The 20,733-nt window shown below is 53.3% G+C and overlaps 9 protein-coding genes across 9 annotated transcripts; 4 read left to right on the forward strand and 5 right to left on the reverse strand.

Moving 5' to 3' along the window:
• Positions 1-333: 333 nt before the first annotated feature.
• Z517_09479 (uncharacterized protein) lies at positions 334-1,503 on the reverse strand (the record flags this gene model as incomplete). The annotated part of the gene is made up of 2 exons (XM_013425387.1): positions 334-1,437; positions 1,498-1,503. 2 exons carry the CDS (start codon positions 1,501-1,503, stop codon positions 334-336), a joined length of 1,110 nt encoding a protein of 369 aa, XP_013280841.1.
• A 1,045-nt stretch (positions 1,504-2,548) lies between these two features.
• Z517_09480 (uncharacterized protein) lies at positions 2,549-3,444 on the reverse strand (the record flags this gene model as incomplete). The annotated part of the gene is made up of 4 exons (XM_013425388.1): positions 2,549-3,054; positions 3,148-3,265; positions 3,344-3,377; positions 3,434-3,444. The coding sequence occupies 4 exons, from the start codon at positions 3,442-3,444 to the stop codon at positions 2,549-2,551; spliced, it is 669 nt and encodes a 222-aa protein (XP_013280842.1).
• A 465-nt stretch (positions 3,445-3,909) lies between these two features.
• On the reverse strand, positions 3,910-5,133 carry Z517_09481 (aspartate-semialdehyde dehydrogenase; the record flags this gene model as incomplete). The annotated part of the gene is made up of 3 exons (XM_013425389.1): positions 3,910-4,415; positions 4,501-5,052; positions 5,112-5,133. The coding sequence occupies 3 exons, from the start codon at positions 5,131-5,133 to the stop codon at positions 3,910-3,912; spliced, it is 1,080 nt and encodes a 359-aa protein (XP_013280843.1).
• An 825-nt stretch (positions 5,134-5,958) lies between these two features.
• Z517_09482 (uncharacterized protein) lies at positions 5,959-7,340 on the reverse strand (the record flags this gene model as incomplete). Its single annotated transcript, XM_013425390.1, has 2 exons — positions 5,959-6,951; positions 7,008-7,340. The coding sequence occupies 2 exons, from the start codon at positions 7,338-7,340 to the stop codon at positions 5,959-5,961; spliced, it is 1,326 nt and encodes a 441-aa protein (XP_013280844.1).
• Positions 7,341-7,629: 289 nt separating this feature from the next.
• On the forward strand, positions 7,630-8,695 carry Z517_09483 (uncharacterized protein; the record flags this gene model as incomplete). The annotated part of the gene is made up of 3 exons (XM_013425391.1): positions 7,630-7,735; positions 7,791-8,288; positions 8,352-8,695. The coding sequence occupies 3 exons, from the start codon at positions 7,630-7,632 to the stop codon at positions 8,693-8,695; spliced, it is 948 nt and encodes a 315-aa protein (XP_013280845.1).
• Positions 8,696-9,057: 362 nt separating this feature from the next.
• On the forward strand, positions 9,058-10,461 carry Z517_09484 (uncharacterized protein; the record flags this gene model as incomplete). Its single annotated transcript, XM_013425392.1, has 1 exon — positions 9,058-10,461. The coding sequence occupies one exon, from the start codon at positions 9,058-9,060 to the stop codon at positions 10,459-10,461; it is 1,404 nt and encodes a 467-aa protein (XP_013280846.1).
• A 743-nt stretch (positions 10,462-11,204) lies between these two features.
• Positions 11,205-15,240, reverse strand: Z517_09485 (uncharacterized protein; the record flags this gene model as incomplete). Its single annotated transcript, XM_013425393.1, has 2 exons — positions 11,205-15,168; positions 15,227-15,240. 2 exons carry the CDS (start codon positions 15,238-15,240, stop codon positions 11,205-11,207), a joined length of 3,978 nt encoding a protein of 1,325 aa, XP_013280847.1.
• Positions 15,241-15,748: 508 nt separating this feature from the next.
• On the forward strand, positions 15,749-17,662 carry Z517_09486 (glutamine-tRNA ligase; the record flags this gene model as incomplete). Its single annotated transcript, XM_013425394.1, has 1 exon — positions 15,749-17,662. One exon carries the CDS (start codon positions 15,749-15,751, stop codon positions 17,660-17,662), a length of 1,914 nt encoding a protein of 637 aa, XP_013280848.1.
• Positions 17,663-17,999: 337 nt separating this feature from the next.
• On the forward strand, positions 18,000-20,265 carry Z517_09487 (uncharacterized protein; the record flags this gene model as incomplete). The annotated part of the gene is made up of 2 exons (XM_013425395.1): positions 18,000-19,221; positions 19,283-20,265. 2 exons carry the CDS (start codon positions 18,000-18,002, stop codon positions 20,263-20,265), a joined length of 2,205 nt encoding a protein of 734 aa, XP_013280849.1.
• Positions 20,266-20,733: the final 468 nt, after the last annotated feature.

The following is a 20,733-nucleotide window of genomic DNA, read 5'->3' on the forward strand; positions in this document are numbered from 1 at the left end:
GACCTTGCATACCAAACTTGTTCCTTTCCAAGGATGTCCGTAACTCCCAAAAAAACCAAGAAATCATACCAAGCCATCCCAGTGTTGAGGTTCAGGCAAGCTTCCGTCAATGGCCGCTCCCACCGGCCTTGCCGAAAACGCCCATGCTTCATCAGGTATCGTTATTAGTACAACACAGCCAAATATAACGCCCCGAACAAGACCAAAGTATTCCCCCTCAATTCCCCGTCCATCAAAAAGCGGCAGTTTCATCCTTCGTCAAACAATCGGAAATATCGTCGCGGTCACGCTGCCGGGCAAAGAGGTCGTGCGATCCCCAGGGAACAAGGACCTTCACACTTCCATAGGGCCCACCACCTCTTCACTCAACCCCCTCGCCGTGCTTTTGCTCTGGCTTCGCAAACTTCGTACCTCCTCATCGCTGAGCAGGTAATTGTCATGCTCGTCGACGACCGGCCTCGTTGGGGGCGGGAAGTCATCATCGTCGGACTGGGAATCATTGTCCTTCAATGGCTGTTTGCTCACGGAGACAGGAGCCGCTATAGGCCCATCATCCTTCTCAACCGACGTCACCGCCATATCCACATCTTCTTCAACTCGATCGTCGTGCTCAGCAATTTCGACATCATCTCGATCACCAAGCCAGTATTTTGCTCGTTTGTGTGCGCCGAGGTCGGGAGTAATCCAGCCATCCACCTCCTCGTCGGCGAAACGCTTAGACTTGATGGGGGTCCGCAACGCATCAATGGTCGGTACTGCCAACACACTGATGCCACGCAAATATAGGTAACAAACGCGCTTCCTCGCTTTGTTGAAGAAGAAATAGTTCATCGACCAGATCGAACCTTCATCATCATCCTCAAAGGGATCAAAATCCTCTGGGGCATAGCGATACACGGCGCAATCGCGCAGACTCATCTGTTGGTCAATCAGCCTCCACATTGCCGGACCCCACTGTGGTTGAGTGGACGGAGGACCGGCGGAGTCTCTCAGGTAGGAATTGACGGGCCGTGAACGAAGATTATACATGGTCGTGTCGACCGTGTTCATGACGTGCCGGAGACTCTTCTCTCGTTTGAAATCCGTGGGGCGCAGGACGTGCGAGAAGTCGTAGTGGGGGTGACTGGCATTCAGTGTGGCTATGAGGTACGCATAAGTCCTCCGCGAGCTGATCATCCCTAGGTTCCCAAAGGGGCTGCTTCGGCTCAGATTCAGGCTTGACGCAGCCACATGCGCCTGAGGCGGGGAAAGCGACTGAGAGAATTGGAGGTTCGACTTGTATTGGGCTTCGAGGCCATTTTCAATGTTCTTGTACAGTTTCTTGTCTCCTCCTGCTGCCTTGGTAGTGTACAGGTCACAACCGCCTACGACGTGGAGATCGGGGGTGGTAAAGTTGAGCGCGGAGGTGACCGTGTCAAGGTCGCGATTTGGCATAAACTGAACTCATGCGTTAGAACCGGTCAGAGTCCGAGGACGGCTAAAAACGAGTCCGCTTACCTTCATTGTGCTGGTGTATTGGGGGGGGAGTCAGACTCAGCGCATCGCACTCCGCGTGCGTAGAATAGGGAGTATCGCAGTTGCAACACTGGGCAATCGGTTCGCGGTGCTTGCTGGGCGCTTCGCTCCAATTGCTGGATTCGCAGCTCGGACGCAAATGATGAAGTTTGAAGAGGATGGTTGACCTGAGCGGGCTATGCGATCGCGAACAAAGAGATAACCAGGGCTGGCTGCAGAGGCAGCTCTCGGCGATTCGGATAGCTAGACGATGGACGCCTAGCAGGTCGCAAGATAGGGACGAGATTCCATGATAACGTGCTGTGTGTTGATGGATGACGAGATGGCGGAGAGGTTGAGCAGGATGAGGTTGCAAGATAGAACGACGTTGCGAAGCCGGGCGGAGAAACAAGACGGGGGCGGTGCAGTCACGTGCACCCCGCAAAAGAGCCAATAGGCGGGTCCCGCCTCGCACATGCGCCGTAACGGACGACGACAATGGATTTCGGACTTTGCACCCACGGCAAGCCCAATCACATCAACAACTGAACGAAGGCAATGAGGTCAAGAGCGGCTTGGAGTTGGAAGAGCTGAGAGGGACCGCGCGAATCGCCACAACATGGTGACTCAGGGCTGACTGTTTGCGTTAGCCAGCCGAGCAGGGACAGTATAGCTTAACTCTGGGCATGTTTCGATTGTCTTATAGCCTGAATCGTCGTGTAGTTTACATGACATGCTTCGGCCGCTCCGAGCGGCCGAAGCAGAGACCTTGTTTGCAAGGTCCATGTGTCCTTCCCTGGGTATCTCCCTAAACGCCATCTCATAACCCCTGGGATAGACCCACAGCATCGCGACAGTGCCCGATCAAATCATTCCGCCTCTCTTCAGCGCCTCCTCGGTGATCTGTGTAATAACGAGCTCGTCAATCATGGCGTCCTTTCATGAGGTGGTCTGATGATTTGGAAAAGGGTCAGGTGCAAATGTCCGCACCTCACAGGAGATCAGCACCCGAAGACATGCCACCGAACAGCACAGTGGCCGTCGGCATCATGTTCTACATGATTTTTGTGACTTCCTCTTCGACCTGATTCGACAGAAGACACAGGGGATTAGCCTCAACCACTACAACAGGAACCCGAGATGCGAGCGTAGCGCCGCAGACGGAAAGGCGTAGACGGGGTGTTGCTGCTGCAAAAGATGATGGTCTCGTGCGATAGGTCCTCCCGCACAGTATGCGGCACTCCTCACAAGGGGTAATATTCGATGAAATATCGACGCAACTCACCTCCATATCTTCAAGGCTATCCTCCTGACTGATGCACCTCAGCACATTTTTCTTGCTGCTTTCCTGCATCTCTCCAGCCAGGAGGAGTTCGTCCAGAATAAAGTAGGCCTTTTGGAAGTTAAAAATTATGTCCAGTTCACACACGTTTCCATAGTATTTATCCATCTGTTCGACATAGCGGTGAACGATCTCGAGGGTAATCAACTCGTTGTCCGTGGAGTCACAACCGGCGATGAAGAAGAGGGATGCATAGCGGCGATAGACAATTTTGGTGTCTGCAACGACGGGGTATGGTGGTCAGCCTGAGATCGAGGAGGGGAAGAGAACGGAAAATGAAGCAGACAGGTTCAAGAACGGGGAAACCGCACCTTTGTACTCGAGGAAATTGCACATTCGAGTCCGTCGAGCCAGAACCAGCTGAGAGACGTCCTTGATAATTTTGGCCTTGTCTTTGGGGGAGAGGGTGGTGAACCATTTTGCCAGTCTCTGGAAGGGGTCGACGGATTGAAGTCAGTGAAACGAACCTAGGTGGGCGACTACTCAGTGCATGGATGTTGGCCGTACCACTTTGCCCTGACGGGAGAGCAGGATGAGATATCTACCATGCGTTAGCATACCTCGTACTCCCACAGAATGAGAGTCCCTGGACCTCACTTGATCGCCATCTTCCCTGTCCGCAGGTCGCAAGCAAGGGCACAGGATGGTAGAAAAAAGGACCAAGAACCGGTTGGCGGGAAAATTCACCGCCAACGATGGAACGGCACGTGCGGTAAATCGAGCCACCTTGACGCTGCGTTTCTTGGCATATCACGTGATGTGACTTGTCCCACACTTCTCACAAGCTCCGCAGCCTTCTGCAGTCTAGACACCATTGGATCTACAGAGGCACCCAAAAGCAAATGGTGGATGCCATCCGTCGAAGTTTAACAGGGAGTGAGTCAAAAGCAACCCTCACGGTTCTCTCATAGCGGACAATCAATTCATTGGCGGCACATTCGACCAAGGCTTTTTCATACAGATACTTTTCCTTGCATCTACAAGTCCAAGATAAGGCTGCCTTCTCTCTTTTCCTCTCGCCACATTCAAAGGCGAAGACTCAACAACCTGGTGAGTACTCCGAGGTAGAAAACCTAGACGTAGCCCTTCAGAATTGCACTCTCAGCATTCAAAATGGAGGATCCGGCAGCTCCCAGGATTGTGTTGTGGCTCAGGGCGACAAACTGAATGTCAAAGATGCCGCTTTCGTCTTCCCTGATTCTGCCTACGCTGCACGCATATCCCCTTTCTGTCTCAATGTCAAGGCGAGGTTGCGGTCGATCGGCCTCATCCAAAACGACAATGGCCTGTTTCGGGGCCGAGGGACATCCGAGGAGTTGCACCTCCGAACTGTACTCTTTCATCGCGTCGCGGACCTGGTCCACGGACGGAGGGGGTCGGTTTGCGAATCGTAACGACACACACACTGTATGGCCGTTAAGCACTGGGACGCGGTTGCAGGCGACGGAAACCCGGAGAGGTTGGTCGACAAATGCCGACAGGTCCGCACTCAAACTGCCCAAAATCTTGCGAGCTTCAGCTGGAACCTTGGCCTCCTCGCCTGGGATGTAGGGAACGATATTGTCAATGATGTCCATGCCTGACGCGGTCAGCTGTGAATGAGTGACACTAGACAACCAGCCCTTGGGCGATTCATGGGCGGCAAGGCTTATTGATCCACTTACTGCTGACGCCAGGATAGCCCGCTCCCGAGACAGCCTGCATAGTCACCATGCTCACTGTGTCGATAGGTCCGAACTTTTGAATGAGAGCCGCGGCGGGGATAACGAGTCCGATGACGGCACAGTTTGAATTGCACACAAGAAGGCCTTTGTCTAGTTGGTAATGCCGACGCTGTGTTGGGATCGTCTCGATATGACCTGGGTTGACCAGCGGAACAATCAGCGGAACCTGAGGGGCCAATCGGAAGTTTTTGGCATTTGAAAAGACGGCAAAGTTTGCTTTGAGAAAGGCCATTTCAACATCTCCAGCCACATCAGCATTCAGGCCGGAGAAGATGATGTCGCAATCTGGATATTCGGCAGGAACGCAGCGTCGGACGGTCATACTGGCGACGTGTGCGGGCATTGGGGTCGACTGTTTCCAACGCACGGCATCAGAGTATTTTTGACCGGCCGACTTCTCCGAAGCTCCTACAGCTACCAGTTCTAGCAGAGGATGTTGAGCGAGCAGGAGAATGAACCGCGTTCCCACCGCTCCAGTCGCCCCCAAGACACCTAGGAAGTGTTAGTCGTCCACTGTCTTTGGCAGTGACTAGTGTAATGGAACTTCATACCGCATCTCTTCTTCGAAGACATTGCTGTAATCCCGTGCGGTTCTCAATGCTGACTCTGTTTTGATTTTTGGGGCTGAGAAAAGAAAATCTTCCGAGATCAGCCGGGTGGCTCCAACCGGCAATCCGCAATTAACGTGCTGTGTTTGAGTCAATAGGGATCGGCAGAGTCGGGTGGTATCACCCAACAAAACTCTCTTTGCAACAAGAGCGACGGTCAAGAGAGAAGGGAGTGTTATCGAGTTGCCTCCTCCGCATTGATAAGAAGATTTAATAGTCATACCTCTGTCGCGCCGAAAGAAGACTAGCATTTGTGATAACTCAGGTGGAAGGTTGACCGAAAAAAACCCCGCTCGCCCGATCCCCCCCGATGGGCACGTGATGTGTTACACGAACAAGACGGCACCGAGTAACTCAGTTATTCAGTAGATACACAGCAGAATCTACAAGTTGCACAGGTGACTATGGAGAGAAAGCGCTCCAGGCTTGACAAGTCATTAGACTGGGTATGGGGTAAGATTTCTCGGGTACGTTTGGGGTCTGAAGGAATATATTCGCAGAAATCGCGCCAGCCAACCTGATTTTGTCCCCTATCTAAGGTCTACATATGGCTTCCAGGACGAAAAGTGGAAGGCCAAGGCTCCCTTAATCACTCGTCATGCCAGGCACTTGTAGACCACCTCATTGTCTCGGACGCAACCTTCCAGTGTACTTGTTAGGAGGGACCTTCCGCGGATGCTTGGTTTGGCTACGACTCTGTCCATCCCTTAGCCCTTGCTCTGAACCTGCACTGGAATGCTTAGAAGTAGCACATTTCGCGCGCTTGGCGGCGGGCTCGTCGACAGAGGCATCAAATTCGTTCTTCTTGGATACTTTGCAGAGACGAACTACTGTCAGTCAATGTGGTTGACGGATTGTCCACAGGTGCGCTTCGGGCTATCTGATTTGCGTGAGCGATGAAATCATCTCGCACTGTTTTAGCTCGATCTCGGAGGTTGCGGAAACTAGTGACTCCTGTTCTGAAGGTCTCAATGCTGTCGGACAATTCATACCCACGAAGTTGTGTCATATGACACTCAACGGGTTGTCCAGGGGCTCTAGGCGCTGTTAGATAGTGACTGTATAGTCTCAGTACGGCCACTCCTTGAAGGTAAACGGCTGAGTAGCTGTACGCGTTGCCATCATATTTGATTTCGTCCGATTTGTAATTCTGAAGACTGTGCATCGCCCTGGCGCCGACCGCCCCGTCATGACGTGCTTGCCGCCTTGCTACATCGGCACGACCACTCTCGCCTTTGACCTCTAAGAAAAAGTTCGGTGCCGCAGGTAGTGATGTATCGTTGGATGGGACAATGTGTTCTCCGAGATCGTGGCGGATCTTCAGATCGATTTGCCGCGGGAAGGCGCCGTCATACAGGTCTGGCTTGGGTCTGGGTAGCTCGTCGGCGAAAGGCTCTAGGTGGCTGAATACGCGCTCCGCTGCGTTATAATGGTCTTTCCTCGGTTTGCCGGCAATGATGGACATAACCTGAGCCCGTGTAGTTGCTTCATCGCCCACTAAGTCACAAAGATCTTGGAAGTCTGCGAAATCCTTGTCATTGAAGCGTGAAGGAGACAAGGAACGCCGGCGTTTGGCCATGTCTACTCTGATATCTCCCACATTGTTGGGTTGTATAGTTCGACTAGGTTGCTTGATACCAGCGTCGATCAGGGCCTGTCCGAAATTGGAATCGTGGGCAGTCATAGGCTTGCAGCTTGTAACTTTGTCGGTAGATGCGTGCGGACGCTTTCGTTTGGTATTGCGTCGGGTCATTGTGTCGTCCTGGTCAGCTAGACTTGCATACTACACGAGGCCACTGTTAATAACGGACTGACAATAGATAGACAAGCGGTACTCACTCCTCGAATATGGGTCAAATCAGGTCCACCGCGTAGTGCAAAACGCACCACGCTCTTGGTCCTAGGCCTTGAAATGTCAACGTTGAGTTGGGGCGTGAGCACTGGTACTCCGGCCCTCAACGTTCTGTAGTCGAATTCTCTCAATGCTGCTCCAGTTAGATGGACCTTGGACAGCCGATTCCAGAAACCCGTAGTAGGCCACTGGTATTCCTCGGCTTCTGATGTGCGTTTCTTTCGCCGCAGCGAGGAAGGGGAGTCTTGAGCTCTTCGAGGAGATCTGAGAGTATTTCGCCGCCGATTATTTGCAGCAAGGCTTCCATTGGGGACAAACATGGTGTGTTGGAGGGCTGCGGTTGAGAAAGCTGGTGAAGAAATGTAGGCAGCTGCGGCCAGATTGATTTGTTTGTCTTCAGTTCTGCAGTTAGCCGTGGAATGTACAACAGTCCTTCCAAGGCTTCGATCGATTGGCACTTGGTAGCCAGGGACGCCAAGGGAGGCCAAATATGTATCAGGCCCGCAGGAGAGCATGTTAGCCGAGCGAGCCACCCAGTCATCCCTTGTTGATGTCCTTTGATGTCACACGGTGTCCTTACAGTATGATTTCTTCTGGTAGCAGCCTCCGATGGACGACGACCCATTCATCCAACACTTTCTCGAGATACGCCTAGGTGGGAGGTATCAGATTTGTCGACGTATAGGATCAGGCTCGTTTGGAAAGGTATACATGGGTACGATAGTCCTCCGAGCCACGATAAAACATCTGATCATGACTGATTCACACAGGGTGCGACGTCCCCAAGGGCAATGTGGTGGCTATTAAACTTGAGCACTGTTCGATCGATCCATCGCTTCTCAAGCGAGAGATTGAAATCTATAAACAGCTGAGGGCAAAACGTGGCATCCCTCGGTTACTCTGGCACGGCTCCCACGGTGAATTCCAGGCTATTGTGTTCGAACTTCTGGGACCTAACCTAGAGGACCTCTTTCAATACTGCAACAAGAAATTCTCACTCAAGACAACATTGATGCTGATGGACCAACTGATCCGGCGGATTGAAAGCCTCCATGCGGCTGGATACCTCCATCGCGACATCAAGCCCGAAAACTTCCTATTGGGCACTGGTAACCAGGGTAACGTGGTCTACATGACTGACTTCGGAATTGCGACCTCTCGAAGTGACTCGCTCTCCCGAATCACCAGTCAGAAGCCGGGAAATCAGCCTCAGATTGCCTTGGTAGGCACGTGCGACTACGCCAGCATCAATGGCCATTTGAATGTTGGTAAGTGCAGTGGAAGCATTCCGTTATGGGGATCGACAAGCTAAAACTAGTCCCTTTGTGCAGCTCCAGCGTGGCGTGACGACCTTGAGTCACTAGGGTACATGGCCTTGTATTTCCTTCACGGCTCTCTTCCCTGGCAAGGTCTGCAAGCATCCAGCCGGAAGGAAAGGCATAGGCTTGTCTACGAACGGAAAAAGGCGATTGCGGTGGCGGAACTATGCCATGGCCTCCCCACCGAGTTTGCGACGTACACGAGCTACATTCGTGGACTGGAGGACCAGGAGAAGCCCGACTACAAGTACCTCGGACGATTGTTTGGTCGACTCTTTAGCAAATCAGGCTTCAAGTATGACAATGTGTTCGACTGGACGATTCGGGAGTTTGAGAGGCTCTCCACTGTGGTTTAGGGATATTTCGTCTTGCACGCTTTCATATCCGGATACATGGTCGAGCGGGAATGGAAGCAGGCTAGATTTTCTAGTCGTGTACTAGTTGACTAGTTAGTGATCAACCATCCCAAACGGTACACCGCGCTAACGGCTGCCACTCAAACTGCCGGTCAGCGTAGTTTAACCAAAAGCACCCAAGGTGGCGCCATTGTGGGGGGTTTGGGCGTCCGAAATCGCGGGGAAGCCGAATCCGAGGCTTGTTTCAATGTCTTTATCAATTTCATCCAAAAAACTCTCCGACTCTCCACACCTTCATCTCTCCTCCCTCCATCACTCTCCCTTCTGCTTCTTGTCCTTAGACATACACTCTCCAAACAGCAATGAGTGACTTGCCCCATACCCGCCCGGCAAAACCGTGGGCCGGCGGACGGATTCTCACCCCCGCACAGCGCGAAAGAAAGAGAGCTGCCAACCGAGCTTCGCACCGCAACAGACGATACCAAGCTGCTGCCCGCACCGCCAGCCTCGAGTCCCAAATCGAGCTTCTAAAGGCCGAGATCGAGGTACTCAAGCGGCGAGAGGGGCCCGAGGCACAAGATTGCCTCACGAGTCCCCGTTCCCCCCTTCATCCTTCCTCGGGTCAGCCAGCTTCTCAGCTCCATGATCCGCTCACCGTTTTTGCCTCTTCTCCCATTGAACTTCCCGACCTGGACCTACGGCCTTCAGTCAACCTGACAAATGCCGACTCGGGCGGCATCCGATGGCGAAACACCCATGGTGGCTACAACCACAACTACCACGGAACCGAGCAAACAACGCCTCCTCCAACCTCGGCGACGAGCTGTCAAGAGATTTTCAACCTTGTCATCTCCCAAGCACGCCGATTGTCAGCGTTTCAGGTGTCGACAGACGACACCCTGAACCAGGACATGTTGGTGCGGGCCCTCGTCAACGGATGGGCTGATGTCCTGATGCAGTACGGCGGGACCGGCGCCCCGTGCCCTCTGTGGAGCCTCCTGCACTACCTCGACCGACGCATCTTCTGCAAGAGCGGATTCATGACGCGCCTGTGCACGCTGCGCATGACACACGCCATGCTGCTGTGCTTCGTGGGCGCCAGCTCCTTTCGGGACCTGCCGGCGTGGTACCGGCCGCGCCCGTCGCAGCACACCATCCGGCACGCCCTCGCCGTCGACGTGCTCCCCTGGCCCGGCGTGCGGGAGCGGGCCGTGCATGCCCAAGGGCTGACCCGGCAGAACCAGTTCTGGACGGACCTCGTCCACCGCTTCCGCTTCCACTGGCCGTACCACCCGACCGAGGCGGTCCAGCTCGACGCGGACACGGGCCTCTTTGCCCTCTCCGGCCTGTTTCTGAACCAGGTGCACAACATCAACATGTGGAAGGTCGACCTGAGGTTCTTCGACTTCTTCCCGGACCTGTACGACGACATCATGCCCTCGCTCGACGGCATCGAGAGGCCCCTCTCCTCCTGCATCCTCCCGCCCTGCACCGTCGGACCGACCCTCCACGTGTCGACCTCGACCCCTGGGGTGCAGATGGTGGGCGGTTTCGCCGCGCTCGACGGAGATCACATCCCCGCGCTGCCGTTACCAGAGACTTCAAGCGACGATGTGTCGTCAGAGCCCAAGGAGAGACAACACGCTTCACTGGCCATGTTAACGCCCTTGACGCAACAGCAACAGCAACTATTATCACTTCAACATGGCGATCTGGGTAGACGAGGCGAAACAAGCGTCAGATGGGGGGTACTCCATCCATCCTGATTCACATATCTATATATCAAGAGCGCGCGCCCACGACAGAGAGAGAGAAGAGAAAGAGGCGGGGACATAGGATATGAGACAGGTCATAAAATTCCACGGGTCAGCACCACCCCCGGCTACTCACGATACGCGAAGAGAGGGAGAAAATCCGTCGGACAGATCACGATCATGGACGGGCAAGATCACATCAAGGTGACTCGGTCCGGGCAGGGTACACCTCCCGCCACGATCTGAGCGATAATCACCCACGGAGCGAGTGAGGTTCCCATGCGGGGAGATGTCGAGTATATGTGTGCCTATCCAGGCAGGGGAGGATGATCATGCGCTGTCGCGGCGAGATTGGTTATCGGATCGTTTCGTTCTTGGTGATTGATACAGACGTCCAGGACGGTTGTGATCACGTGAGGGGCAGACGGGTGTCGTGGTGAACAGAAACCCGTTGACCGAAGAAACCAGAGGAGCCAGCGAGCGAGCGAGGGTTGATCAAGAAGGGAGGCAACGCTGGAGATTGAGCATGGGATTACCGATGTGACTAGTATCTGTCTGTCTGTCTTGTCTATTCTCTGCTGGACTCTGCTGGGTTGTGCCAGTCTATTAATGAGGCACACGACCCGGTATCATCCTTGACTATCTGGCCTTCTCGGTCCCATACCTCCCACCTTGTAAAAGCATGAATGGAACCTCAATCGATACACCTGTCATGCTTCTCTATTCTATATCACAAATGTCACAAGCGCCTGCGCCTATCTTGCCCCCTTCGCCGTCGTTGGCGGAGTTGTGTTGTTGGCCACACCCCGCTTCCTCTCGATCTCCTCAATCCGTTCCTGCTCCGCCTTTGCCGCGAGCTCCCTTTTACGCTTGTCGTCCCTTTCAACCTGATCGGGTCGCTTGATGGCAATATCCTTGGGACGGAAGTCGCTGAACAAGTACTTGAATATTTGCTCCACAATCCAACATCCCACAAAGTCAGCAACCATCAGAGTCGTCAGGGCCCACTTGAACTCGCTGGTGAACGGCACCAAGCGTAACTTCTCGCTGAGCTCCGGCAAGAATTCGGTACTTCCCGCAAAGGCCACAAACGAGCACGCCAGAAGTCCCCAGTACATACCTCGGTTCTCCCGGATGCTTTCGCGGAAAGGCCGTCCTTGGTAATTGATTGCAAAGGTGGACACTTGTTGGATCAGTTGCATGAGATAGACGGCGCTGTTGAGCAACGAAGGTTCGAATTCGCCTTCGAGGTCGATCTCATCGGATGGCGGGACGATTGAATAGACAACGTTGGAAAGATAGATCAGTGTCGCGCAGTGGATTGCAAATTGCCCCAGTACCGATCCAAGGATATAAGCATTTAAGATGTTCGGCTGTGGTCGTTCGCGCGAAAGAGCTTCCACAGGTTTGGCCCGGGAGATAGAAAGGAAGCACACGGACATCAACATTCCGCTGATTGTCACCTGACCATCGCCGAACTTGATGCCTGCCAGGTAGATGACAGACAAGCTGTAGGCGCTGATCAAACAATTGAGAGCGAGGATCTTGTACATCTGAATGGTCGCCACAAGGGTACATCGACCCTGCCGGATGATGTTGGGGATTGCTATAACGTTGGCCAGCTTGCTGGTAAACGGAGCTGCAACGGAGGCATCACCCAGTTTGATTGTAGGTGGCTCGCCATCATCAAGTTCAGTTTCCATCATGCTAGAGGTAAACTTGTCCGCCCAATTTGCCGCCTTCTGTTGTGCTTCTTGTTGGCGTCGTTGCTGAGGTGTCAAGTTGGCGTTCGACTGTTGGATTGCTTGAGCACCAGGTGAGGTGATGGTCTCCACAGTGCCATTCTCAGCGTCGCCACTCTCCAGATTGATACCTTTTTGCTCGGCGATTTTCTTGACTGCCTTTTCATGGTGAGGATTTCGCGGGCCAGGCGGATAGAGATGTGCAATTCCGATGGGAACCGGCGGAGGCGGCTGATTGAATCTTTGCATCAGCTGCACTTGCTTTTCATATATCTCCTTCATTTTCGTGGTCCGGAAATGTTCACCGATCTTATTGAGGGCGTCTTGGGAGCCATTGAGGAGAGCCACGCCAATGTGGGCTTGCTTCAGCGCGCCGACATCGTTCGTCCCGTCGCCACACATCAGCGTAGTGTAGCCTTGGTCTTTGAGACCGATCAAAATCTCTTCCTTCTGCTTCGGCGAAACTCGGGCGTAGACCCAGGTATGTCTCAGCAACGACATGAATGCTTTTTGGCCGCTGAATTTGGCAAGTGCATAACCAGTAACGCATAAGTCCTTGGTCTCAAGAATCTTCGGATCCAGATCGGCCGTGGGGTCAACAGGGATGATGGTTTTCTCGTCAACGCTGCGCCAGACGAGTTTGGTCCCCGAGTCATCGTGCTCCGGAGCATCCAGAATCAAACAGTCGCGGTCGACGATTTCGACCTCTCTGGCAACATGAACAGCGGTCAGCGGGTTGTCTCCGGTGATCATCACGACGCGGTGACTGCTCTCGTTCAGCATCTGAATGGCCCTGATTGCATCTTCCTTTAGGGGAGTCTGAAGAACCAAGAAACCCGCAAAGTGCAGATCACGCTCGACCTCTTCGCGTTTGAGATCATTGATGCGCTTCTGGCCTATCTCAGCCTCTGTTGAGAGGTATTTGTACCCAAGAGCTAGCACCCGGGCTCCGTTGCGTGTGAAGTACTTGAACGTCTCCTCATACTTCGGCGGTGTCTCAACCAGCATCTTTTGGATGGTTTCCGGAGCGCCTTTGACACCCACAAAAGTGCCCTTCGCCTTCCGACCAGAGTTGGGATCAGTCATTAGAACTGTAGCCACAGAACTCATACGCTTGAGAGCCGACGAGAATTGAAACCGCCGTTTGATTTGAACGACATGCGAGGCACCCGCTGTCGAGAATGGTTTGGGTTTCTTCGATTTGGGCGGAGGAGTGCTGATCAAAGTGTCGTTGTGGCCAAGGGTCCAGTTTAGAGCGTTGAGGGTGGCCTTTTCCATAGGATCACCGACAATGTCCCCTTCCTCCAGTTTGACCAAGGCGTGAGCGGTTGCCAAAACCAGTGTGGTATGAATGCCGCAATCTGGGACCTTGGTGACTGAGGACTGCGCACCGTCCGCTTCGGTTTGGGCACTCTTCTTCCCCAGGCTAAGACCGGCAATACCGTCAACGACGAGATCCTCGCCGGTCAACGTACCAGTCTTGTCGAAACAAGCGACGTCCACACGTCCGGCGTATGGGATTCGGAAGGGTTCTGTACAGAAGATGGCAAATTTGCTGAGCGCTGCCAGGCTGGTATTGACCGCTAAGGACAACTCCATAGGCAATTCAGGCGGCACGACACTTGTGACGATCAGGATGCAGTCGAGCAGGAGCTTGGATCGCTTTCTGTTGTTCTTGACCCCTTCCTGCCACACATACCAGGAGGCCGCAAGCGCAAAGATCAGAAGGAAGAGAATGAAGATCAGGGCCTCAGCGTTATTGGCAGAGACACGCTCTGTCGAGTAGATCATGGTCCGCACGAGACTTCCTTGACTGGTTTCGAACCCGGTCTTGAGCACAACCGCCATGGCGCCATTGTCAGGTGGTGGAGGGACACCCGAGCGCAACTGCGGAACGGCTTCCGGCGCTTCCTCGCTGGCGGCGGGATGGGTTATCTGAAGGACCTTTGTACCTCCCCAGAGAAAAGCATTCTTATCCAATCCCTCTGGTTCGATTGTCGCGTCTGCGGGACGGAGAAGGATTGACTCCTTGAGAAGTGGCGTGCTTTCCCCCGACAGCATAGCCTCGTTCACAATGGCAGTCCCTTCAATAAGAAGCATGTCGCAGGCAACTCCTGAATCTTCTTGTGTTCGGCCCACCGACACGAGATCGCCAGGTAGCAGTTTGTCGCTCTTGATCTCGACCCACTTGTTGACACGGTACACCCAGATATCGTACGGCTTAATGCTCATTCCTCGAAACTCATTCAATGTCCGCTGTCTTTGCCAGACCACTGTGCTCTCAAAAGCTACAAGCATGAACAGCGTGAACAGCGAGTAGTACCAATAGTCATCGAGCAACCAGAGACCAACGCAGAACACTTGGAAAATGAAGAATGGCGCGACAGCATGCTCTTTCCATAGCTCCGTAAATGTTGGAACAGGTATGTCGAATGTATTGTCTCCATAATGTTTGTGGACCGTCTCAATCTCGGCGTCAGAGGTAAGACCCCGCGATAGTTGAAATTCTCGGAGGAAGGGCTTCTTCTCGGCATCAAGCGCATAGGATAGAGGTGCGAAGGTTCCCTTTTCTGGTGAGTAGAGAAATCGTCTCTTCTGAAAAAGGAACGAGGTTCTTCCGTCCGGCTCCCGCTCCAATTTGCAGATCGCCGATGCACCCGAGTTGACCACGGGAATGACCTTAATCAACGTGGCATCCTCGACTTTTGTAGCTTTGGTCATGGTGAACACAGTCTTCAAGTGAACACTCCATTTTGTTGAGAGCCAAGTCAAAGATTGGAGTGTCACGATTGTTGCGACATAGACAAATGTCCATTCCGAGCCATCGATATAATCATCGTAAAGGTCTTCGTTTAGGTAGAATGCAAAGAAGATCGGCCATAGGATAGTGAAAGGCCATACGTAGGCTTTGAGGAAGACCGGCAAGGGGTTGTGGAGGCTCGCCGTTTGGATCTGGTCGTTATCCACGAGTTTCGATCTGAAATGCGTCAGTGGGAAGATACGACCAGGAGAGCAGACTGTGATCTAGTACATACGATTTTTGCGCCATGGCGAGCATCAATCAAGAGCTCGACGGTGTAGAAGAATATGGCAGAGGGAGTTGGCGGACAAAGACCTTGAACACAGTGTCCTATCAAAAAAAGTCGGCGGCATTCGAACAAGATGCGACGCTCCGCAGGCAACGTCGGAACCGGGACCTCATCACGTGCTCATACGCCACTCGGCAAATGTTTGCTGTGTTTGCTTGGCATGTTTGCATATTTGTGATAATCCGCGCTACTTGACTCATCCACCATCAGCCTTGAATCACCACGCCGAACCAACCTGACCAACTCGAATCTTCCGGATCATTCTCGTTTCACGACATCTTTCTTCATTTTGTCGAGGGCTGAGAGGACAACTTGCTTGGTATATTGTGCGAGGCGTGGTGCCACTCCCATTATTGAATTTCATCTCATCCCACGTGCCGCACCTTTCAAGAAATCTCACCGAACGACTTGGACAATCTCAGATACGACTCATCCTTCAGCCTTATGGCTGAGTCTGCGGAAGCAAGCATGAGCTTGCCGGAGCGTATAAAGGACAAGGTTGAAAACGCGATCCCAGACAAGAAGCCCAAGAAAGAAAAAGCGCCCAAGCAACCCAAACCGCCAAAGGAGGCAAAACCACCCACAGAGAAATCTGCAAAATCTGCAAAGCCCCCAAAGCCTGCAAATGCTGCGCCATCAGCACCGACCGACCCAGATGCCATGTTCAAAGAAGGCTGGCTGGCGGCGGTCCGAAAGGAACGACCAGCAGATGAACCAGTAGTCACACGTTTTCCCCCGGAGCCGAATGGCTATCTCCATATCGGGCACAGCAAAGCCATTGCGATCAATTTTGGATTCGCCAGATTCCACGGCGGGAAGTGTAACTTACGGTACGACGACACAAACCCCGAAGCGGAAGAAGAAATCTACTTTACCGCCATTGAGGATATCGTGCGCTGGCTGGGCTTCAGCCCCGCTTTGATCACTTACTCCAGCGACTTCTTCGATCGGTTGTACGAGTTGGCCGAGAAGCTGATCACTCTGGACGGCGCGTATGTGTGCCACTGTACCGACGAGGAGCTCAAAGATCAGCGAGGCGGCACAGATCCGAAGAACAAACATGAAAGATACGCTTGCCCCCATCGCAGTCGACCCATTGAAGAATCGCTGGCCGAATTTCGAGCCATGAGAGATGGCAAATACAAACCGAAGGAAGCCTTTTTGCGGATGAAACAGGATCTTTCGGACGGCAATCCTCAAATGTGGGACCTGGTTGCCTACCGCGTCCTCGAGAAGCCACATCATCGGACTGGCGACAAATGGAGAATCTACCCAACCTACGATTTTACCCACTGTCTGTGCGACAGTTTCGAGGGCATTACTCATTCGCTGTGCACAACTGAATTCATCCTGTCTCGAGTATCATACGAGTGGCTCAACAACAAGGTCGATGTTCCTCACAAGCCAATGCAGAGAGAATATGGTCGCCTGAATGTTACGGGCACTGTCTTATCGAAACGAAAAATCAAAAGGCTAGTGGACGAGAAGATTGTCGCCGGCTGGGATGATCCCCGATTGTACACTCTCGTCGCGTTGCGAAGAAGAGGCGTTCCGCCTGGTGCCATCCTGTCATTTGTGAGCGAGCTCGGGGTTACAACGGCTACTATCAATATTCAAATCGTCCGGTTCGAACAGTCAATCCGCAAATATTTGGAAATGACGGTGCCTCGTCTCATGCTCGTACTCGATCCGGTTCCTGTCATCATTGATGACCTCCCCGACGATCACTACGAGGAGCTGGAAAATGCCTTTGGCCCGAAAGATGTCGACATGGGTTCTCACAAGCTACCCTTCACCAAGAAGGTCTATATCGAGCGTGACGACTTCAGAGAGGTGGACAGCAAAGACTTCTTCCGCATGGCACCCGGAAAACCAGTAGGTCTACTGAAGGTGCCTTATCCCGTCATTGCAACCAGCTTCAAGAAGGACGAGGCCACCGGTCTGGTTACCGAGATACATGCCAAGTACGACAAGCCGGCTGAAGGCGAGAAAGCCAAGAAGCCTAAGGCCTACATCCACTGGGTCGCTGATGCTCCAGGGCACGGTTCACCTATCAAGTGTGAAGTCCGCGTCTTCAACCCTCTTTTCAAATCCGACAATCCGGACGCGGTGGAGCCGAGTTTCATGGCAGACTTACGAGAAGACAGTCTCAAAGTGTATCCAAATGCTATGGCGGAAGTTGGATTGAAAGAGATCTGGGCTCGAGCCCCATGGCCAGAAGAAGCTGGAGAAAAGAAGGACAAATGCGGGTTTGAATCTGTCAGGTTCCAGGCAATGCGAACAGGATACTTCTGTATGGACAAGGACACGGATGAAGCTGCGGGGAAGATTGTGCTCAACAGAATCGTCAGTCTGAAGGAGGACGCTGGGAAGAGTGCATGATTGATGATGTATGACTGTAGTATGGGAAACGTGGGACTTTTCCAGGGACCTCGGTACACCTTGTGACAGATAGACTTGATGAATGAACGGTGCAGGAGGCTAGCTGGACTGGACGTGAAATGATGTGTACGTGTTGAATTACGAGGCTGAACTGATACACTGAAGTCCTTGTACTTGTTACATCCGCCCGAAGTGGATGACTAAGCAATCCAGCCACACGTTACTCCTGTCGTCTCCGCCTCCCTCCGCCAAGTAAACGCCCTCGAGTTTCCGCCCCTCTATCTTGCTGCCTCCTTCCGCCACTCAAGCCACTTGATGGAAGCCCAACAACGGTGCAATGTCACGGCGCACTATCGGCGGTGGAAGGGTCTTGGGAAGTAGTAGGACTCTTGGACCTCCGCCGCCGCCTCCTCCGAAGTCGACGTCGCCTCTTCCCAGCCATGTCCTGTCCCCCTCCGCTTCGAGCCTCTCACTGAATACCTCTGAGAGCGGCACCTCTACCCCTCCGTCGTCCGATCCCCAAGACATCGCATCCCGAGTATCCCTCGACCATGGAGCACCCGATCTGTCTACACCTGCCGCTGCCGCTGCCGCAACAGACCGCTTGGTCTGTCCCATCTGCAACGAGGAGATGGTCACCCTGCTGCAACTGAACAGACACCTGGATGATGCACATAAAGAGATTGAAGAAGAGCAACAGGATGAAGTCAAAGACTGGTTTAAACAACAAATGGTGAAGGCAAAGAGATTCCAGCCATTGGCGGTCCTGAACCAGAAACTCAAGGGGCTGGATGTCTTTGAGTCGAACCAGGACATCGTCCGAAGCAGTACCCCTACACCGAGAAGTGAGGCCATCTCAAGAGATAGTAGAGACTCTCCTGCTCCGCCTTTGCCTCCGAAACCCACACCATCAGTCCTCGATCCGGAGGACATTATCACGAAGCAACACTGGCAAAAGCGGACTGCTTTCGATGTGTGCTCGGACCCAACATGCGAGAAGAGGCTTGGTTCGACGGCAGGAGCTGTCAACTGTCGACATTGTGGGAAGCTTTTCTGCGAGGAGCATACAATGTATCAGATGAAGCTATCGAGATCTGCACAGCACGAGCCTGTCCGAGGGCTTTGGTACCGAGTGTGCGAGACATGCTACAAAAGCCGGGAGGGTTACACAGACCGGCATGGTCTAGAACGAGACAGAATGAGCGAGTTTGAAAGCGTCAGGCGAAGTAAGCTCAGTCATAAAGAGATGGAGACGTCCAGGCTGGAGAAAAGGCTGTCAAGGTTGACGCAAATCCTGGCCAACCCTCCGGACGAGATCCCGCAACCGACTCATAACAAGAGATGGTCGTTGAATTGGGTCCCAACCGATCCTCGAAAGGCTCTTGAGCAAAGCATCGTGCCCTGGCAGAACGACACTGACGTCCCGAGATGTCCGTACTGCCAACAAGACTTCAGCCAGTACTCTTTCCGGAGACATCACTGCAGAACTTGCGGGAAGGTCGTCTGTGGTGACGCCGCTACTGGATGTTCAATCGTCATCGGCCTCGATGTGGCTACTAGTACGTCTCCCCCTTTCACTACTTTGTTCTTCTTTTGACATACTGATATCAAACTTGACAGCTAACACCCACATCACCATCACAGAAAAGCCCGCACCCAACGACACTGTAGCTGTGGACGTCCGTCTCTGCAAAGAGTGCAACCAGACGATCTTCTCACGCAGGGACTTCCAAGCCTCTCTAACCTCGCCCTCTGTCGAGGCTTTCACCCGATCCTACACCAATCTTCTTCAATTTGAACGCGGTATCCGGCTTCTGCTCCCGAAATTTCAGAAACTTCTCCAGGCTCTCCAAGACCCCGACAATCCCCCATCATCAAGCCAAATCACCGATGCGTCGCGGACGCGCAAGCGACTCATGGACTCATTCACCCAGTACGACACCGCAGCTCGACGCATACGGGACATGCCTAGCCCGTCACCGACACAACTCAAACTCCAGAAGGCCATCTACCAAAACGCCACACAGTTTCTCCATCTCCACATGCTACCTTTGAAGTCGCTGCCGAAGGTCCTGAAACATGCCACACCGCACGGCAGCAGCGCAAGACCAGCTGACTTGCACAACAACCCCAACCCTCGTTCTTCCCTGGCGATCCTGAACGGCGCCCACCACAAGAGGAAGGACTCGTCGTCCGCACTCAGCGTCGCGTCTTTTGCCACCACCAACTCAGCGCGGATATCCGAGCTCGAGGCGGAAGAAAAGTCTCTCCGCGAGCGCCTGATTGTCCTCGAGGAACAGAGGTTTCTCGTGCAAGAGATGATCGCCGACGCCAACCGCCGGAGGAAATTCGACGAGGTGGCGGCCCTGGCAGGGAATGTGGAGGATCTGTCGGCCGAGATCGACGCCGTGAGCAAACTGGTAGACGGGGTCCGAGGAGAATTCGAGGGACTGTACACCACCAGCGGCTTGGGGAGTGGCGTGAACAGCCCACAGCGAAAGAACTCGGACCTTGGCACCAGTAGGGGAATGGGTATTGGCATGGGCATGGGCATGGGCACGGGAATCGGCGCGGGAAAGATGAAGACTGTTGAGAAAGGATGAGGCGGGGGATCCGCGCCCCGTCACTGAAGACAGAGAGTCAGTGCTGGCTGGCTCGCGGAGTAAGGAGTGAGGAGTGAGGCGTGAGGAAACACTGCCCATCAACACTGAGCTCTTCTTCTTCTCCTTCGACGACGTAACGTTATAACGATTCTGTTGTTGTTGTTGTTTTGCCCACAACATCGCTTTGTTGCTGCTGCTGCTGCTGTTGTTGTTGTCTTCCATTACCTCCCCAATCCGTCATTTGTCATTTGCTACGGGGGAGCGCGTAGCACTCGTCAAACAGGAACTAGCCGCTGTCAACTATATGGGACAGGAAACGCAGGCCGGGTACAAGAGTGCATAGATACCTAAAACGATGAAAATATCCAGGATGGAATAGGGTGGAGTAGGGTAGAGTAGAATGGATTGGGGAGTTCGGGGGTATCTCATTCGTACACTATCAAACAGTTCCTACATGTTACTGTGAAT

The sequence above is a fragment of the Fonsecaea pedrosoi genome (assembly GCF_000835455.1).
Source record: "Fonsecaea pedrosoi CBS 271.37 unplaced genomic scaffold supercont1.6, whole genome shotgun sequence".
Lineage (NCBI taxonomy): Eukaryota > Fungi > Ascomycota > Eurotiomycetes > Chaetothyriales > Herpotrichiellaceae > Fonsecaea > Fonsecaea pedrosoi.